Below are 22,619 nucleotides of genomic sequence, written 5' to 3' on the forward strand. Positions count from 1 at the left end.
GTTAAAGTGACTATGCATAGATGACAACAGAGTGTCAGTGGTGTGGAGAATGGAGGGGGCAATGCAAATAGTCTGGTTAGCCATTTTACTAGATGTTCAGGAGTCCTATGGCTTGGGGGTAGAAGCTGTTTAGAAGCCTCTTGGACCTGGACTAGGTGCTCCGGTACCGCTTGCCGTGCGGTAGCAGAGAGAACAGTCTATGACTAGGGTGGCTGGAGTCTTTGACAATTTTTCGGGCCTTCCTCTGACACTGCCTGGTATAGAGGTCCTGGGTGGCAGGAAGCTTGGCCCCAGTGATGTACTGGGCCATTTGCACTACCCTCGCGGTCAGAGGCTGAGCAGTTGCCTTATCAGGCAGTGACACAACAAGTCAAGATGCTCTCGATGGTGCAGCTGTAAAACCTTTTGAGGATCTGAGGACCCATGCCAAATCTTTTCAGTCTCCTGAGGGGGAATAGGTTTTGTCGTGTCCTCGACTGTCTCGGTGTGCTTGGACCATGTTAGTTTGTTGGTGATGTGGACACCAAGGAACTTGAAGCTCTCAACCTGCTCCACTGCAACCCTGTGTATGAGTATGGGGGCATGCTCGGTCCTCTTTTTCCTGTAGTCCACAATCATCTCCTTTGTCTTGATCACATTGAGGGAGAGATTGTTGTCCTGCACCACATGGCCAGGTCTCTGACCTCCTCCCTATAGGCTGTCACGTTGTTGTCGGGGATCAGGCCTACCACTGTTGTGTCATCGGCAAATCTAATGGTGTTGGGAGTCGTGCCTGGCCGTGCAGTCATGAGTGGACAGGGAGTACAGGAGGAGGCTGAGCACGCACCCCTGAGGGGCCCCTGTGTTGAGGATCAGCGTGGTGCATGTGTTGTTACCTACCCTTACCACCTGGGGGCGGCCCGTCAAGAAGTCCAGGACCCATTTGCAAAGGAAGGTGTTTAGTCCCCAGGATCCTTAGCTTAGTGATGAGCTTTGAGGGCACTATGGTGCTGAACACTGAGCTGTAGTCAATGAATAGCATTTTCACTTAGGTGTTCCTTTTGTCCAGGTCGGAAAGGGCAGTGTGGAGTGCAATAGACACTGCATCATCTGTGGATCTGTTGGGGAGGTATTCAAATTGGAGTGAGTCTAAGGTTTCTGGGATAATGGTGTTCTGTATCCAAATGCTGCATTTCTTTCATGTGATCACTTGACTTTTTAGTTTGAAATGATATACACACCAGTACAGCTCCCGATTGGTCTAAGGCACTGTATTTCAGTGCTAGAGGCGTCACTACAGGCTGTATCACAACCGGCCGTGATTGAGAGTCCTGTAGGGCGGCGCAAGTGGCCCAGCATCGTTAGGGTTTGGCCGGGGTAGCCCATCATTGGAAATAAGAATTTGTTCTTAACTGACTTGCCTAGTTAAATAAAACACAGCGCATGCTGCTGCATCTTTATCAAGTTGCCCTCTGCAGTACTTCTTTAAACCAGCAGAGAGAAGCATAATCAAATCTATTATATATGAACATAGGCAGCTGACTAGTCCAAGATCATGTTCCCACCACATGATGACAATAATAGACAAAAGCCTTAAATAAATCACTACAGATAGAGCTTCATTGATAAGATTGAACAAAAAGAGCTTTATTCTCGTATGAGAAGCACAAATTGGAACATATAGCTTTAGGTCAGATACTAATGCAAATTAGTGAGAGACATTAAGTCAAGAAACTGTACAGTTTGTACTGTGGCTCTATGATTAAAAAACAAATTCACGCCAGATGAACAGAAATAAGTCTACAGCTTCAAAGGTCTATAGTTGTGTCAGTGTGCATGCCTGAGTGTGTGTAGGATTGTGATATTCGTTGTCCTACGTGAGAAGTTAGATGACAAACAATGTATAAACTGGTGAGTTTAAATGCGCTAATTTATACTATGGTTGTCTTGTGAAGAGTACAGCATGAGTGAGCTTCTGTGTGCGTGCTTTTATAAGCAGTTTTTATTGTCATGTTAAGTGAGGTTTTATTTTCAAAGTGCTTTAAAGGTGTTGAATGAAGAAACAGTGGCTGAATCGAAAAGAAGGGAAAATGCATCATACTGTAACTGTGTGTATAAGAAACAACTTGTGGAGTGATTTGGGAGAAGAATCGGGAACTGCGAGAGGAGTGTCAGCGGCGATCGAGCGACCTACCCTCCATCAGATGTGTGTGTGTGCTGGTGTGGCTCTGTGTGTTTGTGAGCATGCTGAGAGTGTGTGTCTGTGTGGGAGTGAGGGGGTGAGCCACCGTGGTGGCTCTCTGGTAAGGAAGGAGGGTCCTGGGCGCTCTCTGATAGGTAGAGTTGCATCACTGCCCCCTCCTGGGCTCCCTCCTTACTGCAGGACTGGCAGCTGCAGTGGAGGATCCTCTCCACCAGTTTATCCACACGAGGAGTGTTCTCAATGCCCGGGCATTCTAGAGTCACCTACACACACACACACAATGTACAATGCATTACACACATACACAACGTACAATGCATTACACACACAACGTGCAATGCATTTCTCTCTCTCTCTCTCTCTCTCTCTCTCTCTCTCTCTCTCTCTCTCTCTCTCTCTCTCTCTCTCTCTCTCTCTCTCTCTCTCTCTCTAAAGCTGATAACCCACTGTTCCTAGGGCGTCATTGTAAATAAGAATTTGTTCTTGCCTGGATAAAAAAAATGGACAAGCACTGCTGGACAGTCTGACAAAGCCTCAGTATCCATCTTCAAACAATGTATCCATGAGTCATGTTGTGCTTTTAGGAATTCATGCATGACACAGCTGCCAAACCAACAATAGGTGGGATCTGAAATAATTTGACAATGCACCATTATGGATGGAGACCATGAAAATAAATTAGTCTTGAGAAGCTTTTATGCTCAGAGGAACATAACTGCTTTTAGCCAATATATAACAATCCAGAAAAAGTGCATTCCATTATCAAAGAGAGACCTTAGACAGCAGGATGTGTGGCTCAAAAGAGTCAGAATCATAGTAATAATTAATGTATCAACAACGGGGTTGATAAGGCACATGAGTCTGCTTCCATTTATTTTTCAATATTGTACAGTATATAACATGTACATCAAGCTTTTTCTCTTGAGGCATGAAGTCACATCCCCTGTGGTCCCAGGCCCACTCTTATCCTACCTGTCTGGCTGCTCTCCAAACTACATACACCTCAACACAGGGAATTTGTTGTTCCGGGGCTCTGGAATCCCTGGCTACTAGACAGACAGGCCCATTAAAGACAGAGGACAAGGGAAACCTCAGATTAATTAAATGCAGGATCAATTGTGTTTGTGTTAATGTGTTTGTGTGTTTCTGTAGGCTACTGGGGTTGTGGTTAGGTCTGTTGCGGTGACAGTATTACCACCAGACCGGCAGTCACTAGTCATGACGACAGTCAAATTCCACGTGACTGTTTAGTCACGGTAATTAGGCTTCTCCAAGCTCTGATGCTGCTGACGGTCATTAGTAGCCTACCAAGCTTGCTAACTGCCTGGTACTCAGCACTCTATTGTCCCTCTAATCACTCTGACAATTTCAAATATAATCGAAAATCGAATCAAACAATTCATGAGAGCACATGAGCTCATGTTGCGCAACATTTCTACATTTCTATGAAATAGCGCGAGAAAGCAGAGTGATGGCCTCCATTAAAAAGAGGAGGATCCCAACAGCCTTCTATAGGCTAGGCCTACTATATTTATTTCTCAACTTTTCTAATATTAAGCACATTCTTTTACTTTACAACAGGAGTACAGCCTACCTGGCTGGCATGAAAATGGACCACAGGAAAAGCGTCCTCCATTCATTTAAGTGCATAGACAACATGTTTAGTTTAGTTTATTTTATTTTTACAGGGACAGTGCACATTAATCAACGTTTCAGTAAAAGTGCCGGTTTTAGCCAGCCGGCTAATTTTCAACCTCAGTCCCTGGGCAGGTTATTAAAAACAATTACAATATAGACAATAGCACCATAGACATAGCAACATAGCAACATAGGACAAGCAAGACATAGCATACAGACAGAGCAACATAGAACAAAAAGCAGCAAGACAAAATTCATAAAAGCAACAAAGTGTTTCCATACCTCACAAGCTACAGACAACATGGAAAGCGGCAACACACAGCTAGGGACCATGTTCACAAATCTGATTGACCTTTAGCCATGTCTTCAAGCATTTTGTGAAAGTGTGATATGTGGTGCAGTTATGTGTGTCTGATGGCAGTGTATTCCAGACATGGGAAGCTCTCACAGAGAATGCAGATTTACTAAAGGTGCTTTTCCTTAGGGGAACTATACAGTCACCTCTCATGGCAGACCTTGTGGATCTGCTGCCATATGTCTGGGTTTTCTGTTTAACAAAAATATTGAGTGGAGGGGGAGCCAGGCCATTAAGGATCTTGAATACAAGACATGCGTCGGTGTATTGCACAAGATTTTCCCAACTCAAGAGCTCATGTTTTCTAAGGATGTGACAATGATGATGGCTATTGGGCTTCCTATCAAGCACTTTGAGAGCCTGTTTGTAGACAGACTGAATAGGTTTTAATGTTGTACAGCAAGCTTGGGCCCAACTAGTCAAGCAGTATGTTAAGTGGGGGAGTATCATAGATTTGAAGTACAGTTTTGCTACCTCTGTAGTCAAACAATTTCGTATAAATCGGAAATTAGCTAGATTGAATTTAGTTATTTGAATTACCTTTTTCACATGCTTTTTAAAAGAGAGGTTGGAATCAAGTATGATGCCAAGGTACTTAAAATGCCACCTGGAGCTTCTCCCCTGACACATAGACATCTGGCTCAGTAGCATCTGTTGCCCTCTTTGTGAAGAACATGCAAACAGTTTTTTTCACATTGAGATGCAAACACGAGTCACTGAGCCACTTTGTAACCTGGACCATTACAGTAGTGAGTTCTTGTGCAGCTTGTTGTTTGCTCTTTGCATGCACATATATCACTGTATCATCTGCATACATTTGAACTTCAGACCCAGTACAGACAGAAGGCAGATCATTAATGTACAGGCTGAACAGGAGGGGCCCCAGTATTGACCCTTGGGGCACGCCCACATCCTAGCTACGAGTGGGCGACAGCTCATTGCTCACTCTGACACACTGAGTTCTGCCTTCAAGGTATGATTTCATCCATCTCAAGGCATCAGGGGAAAAGTTGAACTTGGACAATTTTGTGATGAGAATCTCATGGTTAACAGTATCAAAAGCCTTCCTTAGGTCCAGAAACACAGCCCCAACAGCACCCCCTTTGTCCATCTTGGACTTCACATTTTCCAGAAGTGTTTCGCTCTGAAGCCAAACTGCATGTATTTTTTCCCCTGCCCCTGTTTCCATTCTAAATCAAAATTAATTTCAGACATATATTACTTAGCATATGTAAAGACAAGATTAAATCAAGAATAGTCTGATGGGTGACAATATTAGCCTATCACGCAGCGGTCTAAGGCACCACAGTGCTTGAGGCGTCACTACAGATCCGGGTTCGATCTCGGGCTGTGTCACAGCCGGCTGTGACCAGGAAACCCATGAGCCAACGCACAATTGACCCCTCGTCGTTCGGGTTAGGTAAGGGTTTGGCAGGCTGGAATGTCCTTGTCCCATCACACTCTAGCGACTCCTTGTGGCGGCCAGGTGCATGCACGCAAAAGCATTGCCAGTTGTACTGTGTTTCCGCCAACACAATGGTGCGGCTGGCTTCCGGGTTAAGCGAGCAGTGTGTCAAGAAGCAATAAGGATTATTAGGTGATCATGATGGTTTGAGGGCCAGATTGGGAATTTAGCCAGGGCACCGGGGTTAACACCCCTAATCTTACGATAAGTGCCATGGGATCTTTAATGACCTCAGAAAGTCAGGACACCCTTTTAACGTCCCATCTGAAAGACAACACACCCTACACAGGGCACTGCCCTGGGGCATTGGGATATTTTTTTTAGACCAGAGGAAAGAGTGCCTTATACTGGCCCTCCAACACCACTTCCAGCAGCATCTGGTCTCCCATCCAGGGTCTGACCAGGACCAACCCTGCTTAGCTTCAGAAGCAAGCCAGCAGTGGTATGCAGGGTGGTATGCTGCAGGCAAATAGGTCAACTTTTGTACACTGGGGGATAGTAGATTGACGTAGACTAGTGCTTTTGCTGTTCATTAGGACTACTCATATTGTTGGCTGATGAAAGTAAATGTGGACAGTTGTTCCAATATCTTCAACATGCACCTCGGAATTGGATAAAGATGTGCGCAGTTGCGTCCCCAATTTGTCTGTCTTCACTTGTAGCCTGTGAAAAAGACCCGATCGTGTGATGGAGAGCAGTGTTTCGGAGTGGTCAGCATTTAGGGAGATGGGTTGCCTGGATTTCTTTAGGGTGCATTATGGCCATACTAAGGGGATTCTGCCGGGAAATTCAAGGCATTATCAAGTGCTTCTCAAATTGTGAATGAGAGACTGACAAAGTGTGTTGCATCATGCAGCCTTACAATGTATTTTTTTTAAATATAGCCCAAAGTTTGTAGAACAACTCGTTACATAAATAACTCTAAATTAAGCATATAGGAGTGCATGTTTCATTATTAACGCTCAACACAGAATAGCTGAAAGTGCGAACTCCCTCAAATCCTTTGGAGAAAATATCCTTTCTATTTTATTCAATTGTATTCTTCATACTTTAATAATGCCATGAAATTCTAAGCTAATCTTGTCTGCTAAATGAACTAGTGTAGCCCACAGCCATATGTCATAGCCAGATCAGGACCTAACATAAGGACAGCTCATAGTATGCTATTCTGTTCTTCTGAAATAGACTACATTTTTCTTTAGAAGATGTCTAAAATAAATAACAGATTTATTGTGATGATGTACGCTATATAACATGGATTTTTTTTACTTTTTAAAATGCAGATGTTACAAAGGTCTACTACATCAGTGGCTTGTAGGTGTGTGGAAGCCAAGAGATGCTAAATGTGTTTATGTTAATGGGCAATCACGACAGTTATTTGTTTGACAATCACCGGCTGAGGAAATTACGTGACCACCACAGCCCTAGTTGTGGTCATGTGTTTATATTCAAAGAGTTGTGTTACATTATCTGGGGTTTGTGTGTGTGTGCGCGTGCGCGAACCTACCACTTCCCACTGTGTCTGTGCAGGCATGCAGGAATCACAGTGCACCAGGGACTCGGTGGACTGAGGGAAGGTGTTTGGGACGCTGTAGCTGAAGCACTGCCCCAGACACGCCCTGAGATGTTAGGAGAGAGAGGGAGGAAAGATGTCACCATTCAGCTTATATACAGTACGTGTATATTCTATGGCTGATTTGATTCTGTTTGGAGGTGACCCATGTACATTCAAATTATAGTGCTATTTGGGTAATTTGGCCATTCAAAGTCAAACTTCATTCCTAGTTTTCATTATTAAAGTGAGTCAGTCACACTCTTGAAAATAGTATGAAATTCCTCTGCATGCGTGGTATGGAGGGAGAGGTGTGTGTGTGTGTGTGTGTGTGTGTGTGTGTGTGTGTGTGTGTGTGTGTGTGTGTGTGTGCCATCCATACTGACCTGTTTTGGATAGAGCGAGGCTGGCAGCCAGTGTGCCCGACTATCTGTGTGATGTTCTTGGCCTCGCACCAAGCACTCTTGTCAGGGAACAGGGCCAGACGGTTGATGTGAGCGGGCGGTGCCGCCGAACAGAGCTCAAGCAGAGCACAGCAAATCACAATTCTTTGCCACATGATTGCACCTTAAGGAGCATAAAACATTTATTGTTATAACCACCTGAAATTATTTATGTTAGTTCAGTTACATATACCTAGACTATTGTTATGTCTTAAAAAATAATTGAAATAGCAGGCTGTTTTTGCACAAGAAACCAAATTATAAAATATGTGCCATGATTTGGGGGGGACACTTCTAGGTACAGTGGGGCAAAAAAGTATTTAGTCAGCCACCAATTGTGCAAGTTCTCCCACTTAAAAAGATGAGAGAGGCCTGTAATTTTCATCATAGGTACACTTAAACTATGACAGACAAAATGAGAAGAAAAAAAATCAAGAAAATCACATTGTAGGATTTTTTATGAATTTATTTGCAAATTATGGTGGAAAATAAGTATTTGGTCAATAACAAAAGTTTATCTCAATACTTTGTTATATACCCTTTGTTGGCAATGACAGAGGTCAAATGTTTTCTGTAAGTCTTCACAAGGTTTTCACACACTGTTGCTGGTATTATGGCCCATTCCTCCATGCAGATCTCCTCTAGAGCAGTGATGTTTTGGGGCTGTTGCTGGGCAACACGGACTTTCAACTCCCTCCAAAGATTTTCTATGGGGTTGAGATCTGGAGACTGGCTAGGCCACTCCAGGAACTTGAAATGCTTCTTACGAAGCCACTCCTTCATTGCCCGGGTGGTGTGTTTGGGATCATTGTCATGCTGAAAGACCCAGCCACATTTCATCTTCAATGCCCTTGCTGATGGAAGGAGGTTTTCACTCAAAATCTCACGATACATGGCCCCATTCATTCTTCCTTTACACAGATCAGTCGTGGTCCCTTTGCAGAAAAACAACCCCAAAGCATGATGTTTCCACCCCCATGCTTCACAGTAGGTATGGTGTTCTTTGGATGCAACTCAGCATTCTTGGCTGCCTAACTACTTTTTTTGCCCCACTGTATATGCATAGCTTTAATTAATAAATCCTGATGCAGTTTTGCAGCATTCTGTTCTGTATCCTCTTCTTCACTCATCCATTTAAACACAGTAATCATCTGCACAATGCTCACATGGCCGAATTGGCTCTGGCATTGCCTGTGAAGAAGAACAATAGTGAAGGATTGCCTGGTGAAAGTCTACACACCCCTTGCACAGTTGTCACATTTGGCTGGCTTAAAATGTAATATAAAAAGGGACATTAGATTTACTTCCTACTGATCTATAGTTAAAGAACTTCAAAGAAAAGGTATAGAACAATGGCTTTCCAAGAGGAGTTGAGTGTTCATGAGGGGTCCAGTCTCAGTCCTGACTTAAATCTGCTTGAAAATCAATATTGCTGTCCATGAATCCCAACCAAATTTACTGAGATTGAACAAATTTGACAAAAACAATGGATAGATGTACTGGTGTAAAGTAACTAAGTAAAAGTACTTTGAAGTACTACATACGTTGTTTTTTGGGGTATTGGTACTTTACTATTTATATTTTTGACAACTTTTACTCCACTACATTCCTAAAGAAAATATGTACGTTTTACACCCATAGACTTCGCCTGCCACTCAAAAGTACTTGTTACATTTCGAATGCTCAGGCAGGACAGCAAAATTTTACTGAGTAACTTTCACATTTACTGAAGTAATGTTCTTTTAAGGTATCTTTACTTATACTCCAGTATGACAATAGAGTACTTTTTCCACCACTGGATTTGTACTGTGTACAAACAATACTGACAAAACACCTGCTCTTTCCATGACATAGACTATCCAGGTGAATCGAGGTGAAAGCTATGTTCCCTTATTTATGTCACTTGTTAAATCCTCTTCAAATCAGCATAGATGAAGGGGAGAAGACAGGTTAAAGAAATATTTTTAAACCTCAAGAACTATAACGCTGCTGGGTTTTTCACACTCAACAGTTTCCCATGTGTATCAAGAATGGTCCACCACCCAAAGGACATCCAGCCAACTTGACACAGCTGCGGGAAGCATTGGAGTCAACAGGGGCCAGCGTCTCTGTGGAACTCTTTCGACACCTTGTGGAGTCCATTCCCTAATGACATTAGGCTGTTCTGGGGGGTGGGGTAAAGGGTGTGCAAATCAATATTAGGAAGGTGTTCCTAATGTTTTGTACACTCAGTGTATATTGCCTTAAGAGTTGTACAGAACTGGCAAAATCTTATTAAAAATGATGTACCGCTGTAATTGCAGCCAAAGGTGATTCCACCAAGTATTGACTCTGGGGTGTGAAGACATACACAATCAAGACATTTTCGTTGTTTTATATATTATTAATTTAGAAAGTGTTCTATAATTTTCTTTGACAATTTAAAATGTGTAGCAGATTGTGTAGATCAGTAGGAAAAATTGTATTGTAATTCATTTTTAGATTTATTATGGCAGCAAAATGTGACAACTGTGCAAGGAGCGTGTAGAGTTTCACTAGGCACTTTAGCCCACTTGGTTCAAAGTGGCCCAGCAGAGAGTAGAAGACAGAGAGACCAAGGGGTAGAGGTGGGAGAGAGGGAGATGTCTGCTTAATACCTCTTTACTCAAATAAACTATGTCCACAAAAACTTATCTCTAGTTCATTTTAAAGCTGGTAGGTCGGTTTCGTCATCTTACTAACTTATACAAAAAAAATATATTTTGTTTCTTATAACGTTGTTTGGTCACAACATTTTGGCTGCAAACCTTTCCATGTCGTGTTATGTGTCACCTTTGAGGGCATTTTGCTGTGCCTTCAGGCAAATAACATTCCTGAAGGATTTGATATCGCTGTACAACGACCAAATGCCCTGTGGCTGTAAAACAGAGAGCGTGAGAGGCGATTGGGGAGAGAGGGCATGACAAGAAGAAACGCGCACAAGAAGCTGTGGAAATTTTAATAAGTGCTCATTCTACAGATGGGCTATTTCATGCATTCCAGCTCTTTTTTGGCACTAATATGGAAATATTTGCATTTATAGGTCTAATCACTTAAAGGAATACACTTTTTGACTCTAAGGGCCTAGTTTATAATCAGTTCATAAGATATGTATTATGCTTAACCACACTTCTAAGAACTTGGCTACAGTGTATCGCAAAATAACTGACAAATAGGCTAATTAAATCCAGCAAATGATAATCATCAGACAGTTCCACAGAACAGAACCACAGGAAACGATTACAATGTGCTTGTCAAAAGGAAGGACAAATTACAGCTCTCAATGAAGGCAGTTTGCAACCAGGGTTCTAGCCAGGGTCTGAGTTTTAGTGAGGTCCGGAGTGAAGGGTTCCCCCTTTCCTCATCCAATACATTTTAGGAAAGTTGAAGCTCATTTTACTGCATTTCTACACAATTTAAAAACTCTAAAATTACATTTGGAGAACAGTAAAGAACAAGCAAAAATTTACCCAGAAATTAGCATATTGGTCACCTCAGTCGATCTACAAACACGTAGTCTATTAGCTATACAATTAGCCACTACCCATTAACCTATTAACTCAGCAAGGGAATAAAAACTATAATTTCATACCTACATATCTGTTAGCAGAAAATGTATTTTATTAACAAAAGGTAAACAAGTACATTTGCTTTACCAATTTTTGTTGTTTTTGCAGTTTTACAGCTAATATCCTGCAATTCTACACAATTTACAAAGGGGTGGCGAGAACGTTTCGCAGTTTTAAAGCCAATTTCCTGCAATTCTACACATTTTGCCATGTTATGCCATGTTCATATGATATAAGTGAGAGTGACTAACAAAATCAATGGGGCCCCCCTGGAGGTCAGGGCCTCTGGGCACGTGATTAGGCATACTACAAGTTCAGATAGCTGGCTAGACTAAACTAGACTAATTTACCAATCTAAAAATGTTGAACTGACACGGGCTAATTGAATGACTGTCAGTGACATATAACAAGAGGAAAACTGCCGATGCACAACCATGTTTCGAAATTGCACCTTATGTATTTTAGTATTTTATTTTTACTCAAAAAAATGTCAGAGGTTCAGACCCATGTAGCTACGGCCCTGTTTGCAACGTGACATTTTGTTGTACAATTTTGGCAACTCTACGAGACTGAGAAAAGCATAAAAAATTGAACTTTGTGTCTGGATAGACTGTTATTTTAAAAAATTTTTTTACTTACCGTTGGGAACCACCAAAATGCAGCAATATTCTGCTGAGACCCTTCACTAGAGCTTCAACACCCGTCTCTCCCAACCCTCTATTGCCATCCGTCCCGCAGGAGACCGGAGAGACGATGGAGGATACGCTCTAGTTGATCATTGGAAATTGAAAATATAACTGCTTTCAGCTGAGTCAAAGATTCACCCTTGATATAATTCCTAGTCCTAGAAAACAATTACATCTTCCGCCAGTGAGAGACGGACAGATATGGAGAGGAGTGAGAAGACAGTGCGCATTAGAAACCCTATCGGTCTCTAAATCCATCAGCATACTGGGTCCCTCCCCTCCGTGCTCTATCCCTTCCCTTATGAGTCTGTTTACACCTCTTCTCTCCAAAAACGGGAGGCTATGTCTTTTCCGTGAAGCTGTACGTTCCAAGATCTCGCATTTTCTTTAGTCGCTGGATTTGTGTATCGGCGCTGGATTTGGGTATAGGCGCTGGATTTGGGTATAGGCGCGGCTGTGCCTCTGGACAGGAGTCCCGCTGTGTTTTTAGACGACCGAGAACGGGAGGGGGGTGAATGAGTTTGGCAGGTCTGAATTTATCAGTGTTTCAGCAAATTGAGCCCCTCTCCCTTTCAGGTCATACAACACTGCATAGGCATAGGCATATCATGACCATATGTTCTGTGAAAAAAATGTTTTACTCATATGCACCTTCTATCAGATCTCATTGTTTTCTCTCCGAAAAAGTGTTTTTGTTATTTGACTTCTAAACTTCCTGAAAGTAACATTTTTATAAGCATATAGTAAAATGTTGCAAATAGTGACACATGCATCACTGGTGTCAGTTCACAGTGGCTGTTCTTAAGTGAGTGGAATACCTATAAAGAACCACATGAAGGAATATGGCTCGGTGGAAGTGGATATATACCGTAGGCAGGGCCAGTGTTCGGGTTTTGTCCCAATCTTTGAATAAGCCACTGAAGAACACGTTGGAAACCATGAATGGACCCTCCAATAAATCTAGTGAGCAAGTAAGTGCCAGAAAGTAATGAAAACCAGCAGACGCTGTAGCTCTTTAGTGCCTCGTGAGCTGTGCACCTCTTCAGCAGTCAGTCAGTGTCCCAGACTTCCAGTGGTTATTTTGCATAATGGAGGAATGTTGCTTCTCAATGATAATTTCTAACAGAAATTTGCTCAATGGCCACTGCAGTCCCTCATCCTACCATGACGGTACTCTGTTATCCTCAAATAAACTCTGCATGCTGGCCTGGCACCTCTCTGACCTCCCTCTTCTGGCAGCAGAACAGACCACATCTGATGGAAAATTGTTGTAATTATGATGCTGACGTGTATGATATGTGAACCAGCTGTGTTTTCTGATTAGTGGCAAGGTTATTAGTGATTATGACTGTCTTCTGGAGAATCTGGCAGACAGGCACAGACAGGTACACTCTTATGTCCTAGAAATCTTCCCCCCACAGGTGTGCAGCTTGGATTATATCCACAAGCACCCGTACCAGTGTTCTGCGCTTCACTTGAAGACAATACTTTGATAGGCAGGGGAAGAGTGAAATAGAGGAACCTTTTTTTAGATAATAATGTTTGTACCATGTTGTGTTGCTACTATGTTGTCATGTGGTGTTGCTACCATGCTGTGTTGGCATCTTAGGTCTCTATTTATGTAGTGTTCTCTCGTCGTGATGTGTGTTTTGTCCTATTTTCTTTAAGCCCCTTTCCCCGCAGGAGGCCGTCATTGTAAATAAGACTGTATTCTTAACTGACTTGCCTAGTTAAATAAAAAATGTCAACATATGCTCCTTACTTTTTGACGAATGCTTTGCAGAATGCATGCGTGAGTGTTTACATGTATGTGTGTGTAAGAGTGTCTGTGTGAAATAATGTTTATATACACACACACACAGACACGACTGTTGAAGAACGTATTGTATCTATTATGGAGAGATACACGTGAATGTGATTTTTAAATTGATTATGTGGTATAAATACAGTATGTGTTTGAGATTGTATATGTATTCCTGGGCATATGTGGATGTGTGCTGTATGTAATGTGTATAGTTTAAGCTCATGAGGGAGCATGTGAGGTTGTACACGTGTATGAATGTGTGTTTGAATAAGTGCCTTGAAGTGAAAGTGTGAACGTGCTTCTTGCTCTCTGTGTGTGTGGAACAATGTGTGTGTTTTCAGACGTGCACGGTGCAGTACTCACCTGTTAGTAATAAGAGCTGAGCTTCAGTCCAGCACTGACATTCTAGAACATTCCACAAATTCTGCTGCTCCAGGGGGCTGGACAAACACACTCACAAAACACACTTACAGACACATACACAGTGCTGGCAATGAACACACAGGTATAGAAGATTGCTCACAAAAGACACACAAGCTAGCATGATCCTTCTCCATGCAGCACCACCTACACAATCACTGTCAACACACACATGCACGTACACACACACACAGGTTCTCTACCATCGCCAGCCTCCCAAACACTCCCATATGAGGTCAGACTGCATGGCGTTGCAGATAAGACTTTCACCTGGAACAATGTATATCGCCCTTCTTGCCAGTGCAACATTGGTAACATGTCCTACAGTATCTCCACTGAAACTATTTGTGGTAGTGCTAGATGGTAGCAATGCACAATAGCTACTATTCAATGGTGCAACTTTGGTTTTAGAAGTGTGGGGGGGGGACATTATTATTATTATTTTTCAGCCAGATACACTCAAAAAAGCCTACCCGACCGCTCGGAGGCGTCCGTATGGTCCTAAAGCACATCGTTTCCTTGTTTTGTATCACATTCCAATGGTAAAGCAGGGGGGGACATGTCCCCCCATCCCCAATGAAAGTTGCACCCTGATATGAATGATTGTTGTAATGCTGCACATCATAGATACAAAATCCATGATCAACCCCCCTCCATCATCCATGGCTTCATTTTCTTTAGCTATCTTTTTTCCCCTGCATCCCTTGAGGGCTACAGGTGCTGAAGCTGGCTCCCATTCTAAAACAGCAGGAGTTTAACTCTCCTACTCATTAAGACACAAAATACTTAAATTCCCCCCTGCTCTCTCCCTCCCACACCAAGCTTGCCAAAGTAATTTCAAAATACAGATGTTATTTGTGAGCACTCAAATACTTTATTGACACAGATGACAAAAGTATCTTAGGATATTTCTGTCAAATTCTTCAATACTGTTTTATTAAATATATACATATTGACTTCCCTGAGACTCACACAGTAATTACATTGGGTGGCAGGGAGACAGAGTTCCGTCCAAAATAATGAGGACGAGACAGCAACTTCTACATCAGCCAACTCATCAGTCTTCTACTGTTCCTGAAAGACAAAAATAACAGTAATTGTATTATGTGCAATTATTGATGAGGACAAAAGATGGGATACTGTGTTTCAAACTTAATGGCATCGACCTTGGTCATGACGTGTGTGATTTGCTCACCTTCACCATGTGGCCATGGAGCAGGTAAGGTGACCTGAAGTCCTGCTGGCAGTTGGAGTAGCCCATGCCCAGCCCCACACCCAAGCCAAACACCACTGGCCATGTGCGCCCTGAAGATGGGATGGACAATTCACTTTAATAAACAAACCATAACTCCCACAAAGATCAACACATGGTCAGTGTTATTAAAAAGCACTAATTACTATGACTGTTCCCTGCTGTCTGAGGCAATACTCACGTTTGAAGAAGAGAACTGAAAACACAATCCCCACACCAAGGCCGGTGGCTACAGCGAGGGAGAGAGAAAGAGAGCGAGAGAGAGATGCATAAACTTCGACAGAAGAACAGACAAAAACCAACTCAGCACACCCTATGATTAAGTATTGGGGTGATGCACACATACGGAATTACCTGGTGTGCTCCAAATTAAAACTTCTCTAACAGGGGGGGCAACATGGCCCCTAACCCCAGAGCTGGTTAACAGCACCTGTCAGCCAGACATGGTTCATTAGAGAGAGAAAGCGGAAGAAGATGAGGAAATGCATGTGAAAATGTACTTAATTGGAAAGAAAAAAATGGAAATGGAGTGAAAAGGGAGAGGAGATGTCTGGGGGTAGGAGGAGCTAGTGCTGATGAAGGACAGACACAAAGAGGGAGGAGAGATGGGGGGATAGAGGACAGGCAGTGTGATCTAGAGATCTGGGATGTGTATGTAAGGGAGAGTGAGGGTCCAGTCTGGTCAAGCTAAGGGTCCAGGTGGGTTGATGTGATCTCCATGACTAGGAAGTGGACAGACAAACTGATCAGGCACCACACAGACAGACCAAGTAAGTGTGGACCAGAGGGGGAGCTTCAGGAGGAGGAATGTGTTTGTGTTCTTAGCTTCACCTCGCTATGGGCCTCGCCCCACCCAGCTCTGGGCCAGCCATCGCAGAAACACATAAAAACAACAGTTTGGGCCCCTCCACTTCTTAATTGGATTCAGAGAGCTATGCAGCATGACGGTGCGCCGTTGCCAGAGCACTCAGACGCTGCTCCCTCCGCCAGGATTACACAACTTACACATGTCAAACAAGACCACAAAAAACGACATCCCACATCTTTATTGCTGCTGACAAACATAAAATCATGCTCCTCTTCACCCCTCCCCCTCTTTCCAGTCCAAGATGTATGATTTACAGACTCAGCTTGTCTCTTTAACCCCACTCCCCCTCTTAATCCCTCCATTTCTCCTCCTCCCGCTCCTCCCCCTTCCTGTGATAGTTGCCGAAATGCAGTGAAGTTGGCCAAATATGAAGCCAGATCTGCAACAGATTTACAGTTATGAATCTCTAGCCACACAGTGTGATCAAAATCTAAAACCTGGAAATTAGGAGGTTCTCATGGCTAGTTGCTGCAAAGCTAGCTGACATTCCAAGACCATGGCCAAATTCCTTGGTTACAAAGGATGAGAATTAAAATCCCTCTGAGGAAAAGCACTACTTACTCAAAATGGCCTTTCCCCAGATATTGTGGTTGGAAAGGGTGCCTTATTATCATCAGTTCAACATCAGAATGTGTGACATGTTCTTGGACATTATTATGGATATTGGACTCTTCCGTCACACTCCACATGCATGATTAAAACGTTTTATCCCCAACACGAACCAGCAAGTGTAATAGTAAAGTAACATTTAGACAACATAGGCCAGGGATCAGGCTAGTGCAACTATACTGTCTGCACTGACCTTTCTGTAAAGTGTAGTAACAGTTTACATTAACTGTAAGTTTATTAATCCTCATCACACATCATATATCAGCACATGACAGACATGACAGGGGTCCATGTGGCTCAGTTGGTAGAGCATGGCGCTTGCATTGCCAGGGTTGGGGGTTGGATTCCCACAGGGGACCAGAATGAAAAGGTATCAAATGTACTGAGCACTACTGTAAGTTGCTCTGGATAAGTGTCTGCTAAATGACTAAAATGTCAATGTAAATGACATAACTACATAGAAGATAATTAAAGCTTGATTCATGTACTCATAGTAATGTGGGTATTCCAATAACACTGGTTATGTTTTGATCGAAGAAGCTCTAGATGGGCTTGATAAAGAGCATACAGTTCAGGTGCATCATTACTGTATAGTTTGTTTAATCATATTAAGCTATCGAGACTAGAGGACTCAATGTCATTTGCAAGTCTCTGTATTTCTTAGATTTTTTAATCAAGGCAATACGCAACAACACGGTCTGTCCATAGCCAATACTGTGCCTAGGTCTCTCTCTGAAGATCTCTCTCTGACATGAAAGAGGATGAGACAAGGCTAGGCCAGGGTAAATTATGGGATGAAATTGTTAACAGATGCATTGATGAGCTATAGGTATCCTGTCAGCAGCACAACATAAGCCATGTGGAATGTTGCCAAGAGGTCTATGGATGTTGCTTGGTACTTGCATCAGTGGCACAGTGGAGTGAAGTTCATGATGAGAATGGACAGTGGCTCGGGGCAATGACAGACACACATCCAAGACCCTCTATCAGGGGTGTATTTATTACGTCTTGCAAGAGAAACCATTTAAAAACGAAATGGAAGCAAACAGAACGAAATGGGGAGAGATCTACCTGAATTTGTCAAACAGAGTATCTCGTTTTTGCAGCAAAACTTTTCCCATTTTGAGTCAAATGTATCTGTTCCTAATCGTTTTGCAACAGGCGAAACGATTTAACAGAATCTGTGTAATTCCCTGTGACCTGCATTGCAGTTAGGGATTAGGGACAGTTAGGGATTCTGGTAACATTTTACTGCATAACATTATATCAGTTATAGCATTAACAGTTCTGTCATAGAAACATTGTAGCAAAGGCTTACATTAGGGCGTGAAGGGCACGAGATCTGAGTGTTTCAAGGACTTGACGCAGAATAATAAAAAAACAGAGGACCTGCGAACGCAAATGTTTGGGTCCGCTTCCGCAACACAATAGCCTATAATATAATTTCCACAACAAATCAATCAGCCCAAAAAATATAGCTATGTTAATGAGCTTTTGGTTTGAAATGGCAATTGACCTCACCGGGTAACGTTATACGGCCCACACCATGTGATGACAGGTGGCCTTGCTAAGATCATGCACCTAGTCCCCGGCTTACACCGCCGTGTTTTAGGTTGTACGCTGTTAGGAATACATTTCTCAATAGATGCATTTTTCAAAATATAGATATTTACCTAACTTTACAGCACTATCAGCTAGGCATCGGTCCCACTTCCGTCCTTGTTCCTCGGCCATGTCTTAAGCTGCTACCCGTCAGACGAAAAATCTTCAAAAACCGCGAGATTTGGGTCATGTGATCCTTACGTTACGCTTCTTCCTCGTCGTCTTCTTCTTTTTATCCTTCTTTAAAGTTTATGGCAGATTACAACTATTGGTGTATTGCCGCCACCTACTGTACAGGGTATATAACAACCATCCCACTCCTTCAGTCACATCCCTTTATTTAAGTGGGCAAGTCAGTTAAAGAACAAATTCTTATTTACAATGGCGGCCTATAAAAAGGCAAAATGCCTCCTGCGGGGATGGAGGCTGGGATTAAAAATAAAAATATAGGAAAAAACACACATTATGACGAGAGAGACAACACTACATAAAAAGAGAACTAAGACAACAACATAGCATTGCAGCAACACATGACAACACACCATGGTAGCAACACAACATGACAACAACATGGTAGCAACACAGCATGGCAGCAGCACAACATGGTAGCAGCACAAAACATTATTGTGCATTTCCTACACATACTCAGGTGTCTGTGAGGACGGAGCATTCATCGACGGGATTCCTTGTAATGCCTCTGCAGAAAAATCCCCAAAATGTTTTTTTTTTTTAAATCTCAGCCGCACAAAATGATGCCTATTTTCTCAGGATTCCATTCCGTTTGCACTGTGCAGTTGACAACCAAAGTAATATACGTCCACCTTCTTATTAACATGCAACGTGTTAGGATCCCTCTGTTGACAATTAATATAATCTTTTGACTCTACTCCTACTACCATTACTTCTTCATCTTCACTCCTTTCTTCCACTCTTGTCAACACCTCCGGATAGGTGACATTCTGAATAGCCCTTATTCTTGCCACCTCCCTCTCCTTCATCTGACAGGCCACTTCAGAAATTCAAGTGCATGTTCACCATCACAATTGCAGCATTTACACTCAGCTGGCATATAATACTACTCCCGTCTACATACACTTGACACATTACCGAATAATTGACGTTTATCACACTGCATGTGTTTGGGCAACAATGTCTCTCACAGGGTTGGAGCGAAAACCTACAGGAGGTTAGCAGGGTTGGAGAGCCCTGCACTAAAGTAGATCTCAGAGTACTTTGTTGAGGGAAGCTTTATTATGACCAAACAATGAGGTGAGACAACAATTTGGCCCATATCCACAAAGCATCTCAGAAAAGGTCCTATTTGAATCTTGTTCACACCTGTTTAAAGACAACAAAAAAACTTCCAGTTCAGAGTAGGTATTAGGATGATGTTAAGACACTGTCCAGACAAACTCTCAGCCAGGAGTAAAATTAACTAATAAAAGTTTATCTCAGGTGGTAATCAAAACAGTTTGAGATACCACAAAGGAAAGATAGTGATGATGAAACCCTTTGATGACGCCATAGACAATGATAAAGGCCTCTAGTGGCCAAAAGGCCAAATTAGCATGGGAAACGCCATAGAGATAAATAGTAATGGTGTCTTTTTGTAGGCACTAACTCCACCATGGTTCATTGGACAAAGCCTATGCAGAAAATGTATTGGGTTTTTGGATTTTGGGGGGATAAACGCCAAAAATAAGGTCTGTAACTAACACAGGCATAGGAGATCTTATACGTTTTGTTCTATGATATCATCTTCATCAGCTAACATCACTTTTTGTGAATTTGGAATAATTTATTATATTTTTTTGAAAAGCACATGAAGTATATAAAGGCTTCATAATTCATAACTGCTATTATCTCATAGAACATAACTTATAAGATGTCCTAAGCATGTTAACCTCAGACCTTATTTTCTGTGTTTATTCCAAAATCCTATTCTTTCACCATTCATTTTACGAGTTTTAGGATGACAATTTGGCGAGCGCTATTGAGGGCTTCCACCATAATGTAGACAACTGGGTGGGACATCCGACTTCATTGGCTGATCCCTCCTAGTGATCATGTTGGAGTCATGTCCAACCAGGTCATCAGAAGGGATCAGCCAATCATGAAGAAGAAAATTGAGATGCTGTCACATACACTATAATGGCACAGCTACAAAGATGAGTCCTATCTACATGTACAAATGACCCCGACTAACCTGTACCCTTGCACATTGACTCGGTACCGATACCCCCTGTATATAGCCTCATTAATGTTATTTTATTGTGTTACTTATTTTATTTGTATTTTATTTTTTACTTTAGTTTATTTAGTAAATATTTTCTTAAAACTTAATTGTTGGTTAAAGGCTTGTAAGTAAGCATTTCACGGTAAGGTAACCTGTTGTATTCGGCGCATGTGAAAAATAACATTTGATTTGAGTCCTCTGTCTATCTCTATGGAAGGTGTTCATTTACTTTGTTGCAAAATATGGCAGGAATAAATAACCAATCGCGATGAGGCATCGAAAATGAACTCATTCCCTCCCCACATGCCCCCCTAGACACAACTATGACAACATAACCAACAAAAACAGGTCACAACTACTGCAGCTCTGTCGGACGACAGGTATGTACATAGTCAATCGTAGGCCTCGAGGGGACTCCGATGGTAGATACACCTAGAGCTCATCTCTTGACAGTAGTGCTGTAGACTACTTTATCACTGGCCTCAACCCATAGTATCTTAGAGCGTACACAGTCAATCAGATCACAGCAAAATCACACTCCACATGAACAGAGCTTTGCGCAATCATGCGGCATCAAAGCCAAAGGAAGTTAATGATATTAAGAAATTATATAGATGGAACGAAAGTAGTGTGGAAATCTACCAAAAAACAATTAGGCAACAGCAAATTCAATCCCTTCTAGACAATCCACAAAAGTGAAGACAATTTTGACCCCAATAACTACCATAGAATATGTGTCAACAGCAACCTTGGGACAATCCTCTGCGTTATCATTAACAACAGACTCTGACATTTTCTCAGCGAAAACAATGTACTGAGCAAATGTCAAATTGTCTTTTTAACAAATTACCATACGACAGACCACACATTCACACTGCACACCCGAATTAACAAACAAACCAAAAAAAAAGGCAAAGGCAAAGTCTTATCATGCTTTGATGAATTCAGAAAAGCTTTTGATACAATTTGGCATGAGGGCCTGCTATACAAATTGATGGAAAGTGGTGTTTGGGGAAAAACATACATTATAAAATCCATGTACACAAACAACAAGTGTGTGTTAAACATTTTTATTTTAATTTTATTTCACCTTTATTTAACCAGGTAAGCTAGCTGGCCAAGTTAAAGCAAAACAGTGCGGCAGAAACAACAAAAAACAAAAACAAGCGTACAGTGAATAACACAATAGAAAAAAAATAAAGTCTATATACAGTGTGTGCAAATGGCATGAGGAGGAAAGGCAATAAATAAGCCATAGTAGCAAAGTCATTACAATTTAGCAGATTAACACTGGAGTGACAGATGAGCAGATGATGATGTGTAAGTAGTGATACCGGTGTGCAAAAGTGCAGCAAAGTAAATAAAAACAATATGGGGATGAGGTAGGTAGATTCGGTGGGCTATTTACAGATGGACTATGTACATCTGCAGGGATCGGTTAGCTGCTCAGATAGCTGATGTTTAAAGTTAGTGAGGGAAATGTAAGTCTCCAGCGATTTTTGCAATTCGCTCCAGTCACTGGCAGCAGAGAACTGGAAGGAAAGGCGGCCAAAGGAGGTGTTGGCTTTGGGGATGATGTTGGAGGAATTATATTCCTGTGTTCAATAACCAATTCAATTATAACAAAGCAAAACACTTTGTCCGTTTCTAAGAATTTGTCAGGTTCTTATTTGCATGAAATAGGACAAAGATCAGTCTCAAAATTAATCAATAACGTTTATTCCGGAGAGCTCTACTTAAAATACCATGTATATTAGTTTATATATCACACATAACGTCATAGCGTCTTAAATGTCCCTCCTCCTCCCCGACAAGGACAAAGCTGCTTCAAAAGTCCATTCCAACCCACTAATGCACATACATTACACACTATATCTGGATTATCTTCTGAAGTCTCACCACAGTTTATTACCACTTAGC

General features: G+C 42.1%; 2 protein-coding genes across 2 annotated transcripts; both read right to left on the minus strand.

Moving 5' to 3' along the window:
• Positions 1-1,605: 1,605 nt before the first annotated feature.
• On the minus strand, positions 1,606-12,320 carry LOC118400274 (neuroblastoma suppressor of tumorigenicity 1-like). Its single transcript, XM_035796955.2, has 4 exons — positions 11,862-12,320; positions 7,579-7,759; positions 7,148-7,259; positions 1,606-2,445 (listed from the first exon to the last, which is right to left on the minus strand). Exons 2-4 carry the CDS (start codon positions 7,749-7,751, stop codon positions 2,170-2,172), a joined length of 561 nt encoding a protein of 186 aa, XP_035652848.1. The 5' UTR covers positions 7,752-7,759; positions 11,862-12,320; the 3' UTR covers positions 1,606-2,169.
• A 2,663-nt stretch (positions 12,321-14,983) lies between these two features.
• LOC118400275 (MICOS complex subunit Mic10-like) lies at positions 14,984-18,696 on the minus strand. The gene is made up of 4 exons (XM_035796956.2): positions 18,535-18,696; positions 15,566-15,613; positions 15,328-15,437; positions 14,984-15,206 (listed from the first exon to the last, which is right to left on the minus strand). Exons 1-4 carry the CDS (start codon positions 18,593-18,595, stop codon positions 15,198-15,200), a joined length of 228 nt encoding a protein of 75 aa, XP_035652849.1. The 5' UTR covers positions 18,596-18,696; the 3' UTR covers positions 14,984-15,197.
• Positions 18,697-22,619: the final 3,923 nt, after the last annotated feature.

The sequence above is a fragment of the Oncorhynchus keta genome, chromosome 21, assembly GCF_023373465.1.
Source record: "Oncorhynchus keta strain PuntledgeMale-10-30-2019 chromosome 21, Oket_V2, whole genome shotgun sequence".
Taxonomy (NCBI): domain Eukaryota; kingdom Metazoa; phylum Chordata; class Actinopteri; order Salmoniformes; family Salmonidae; genus Oncorhynchus; species Oncorhynchus keta.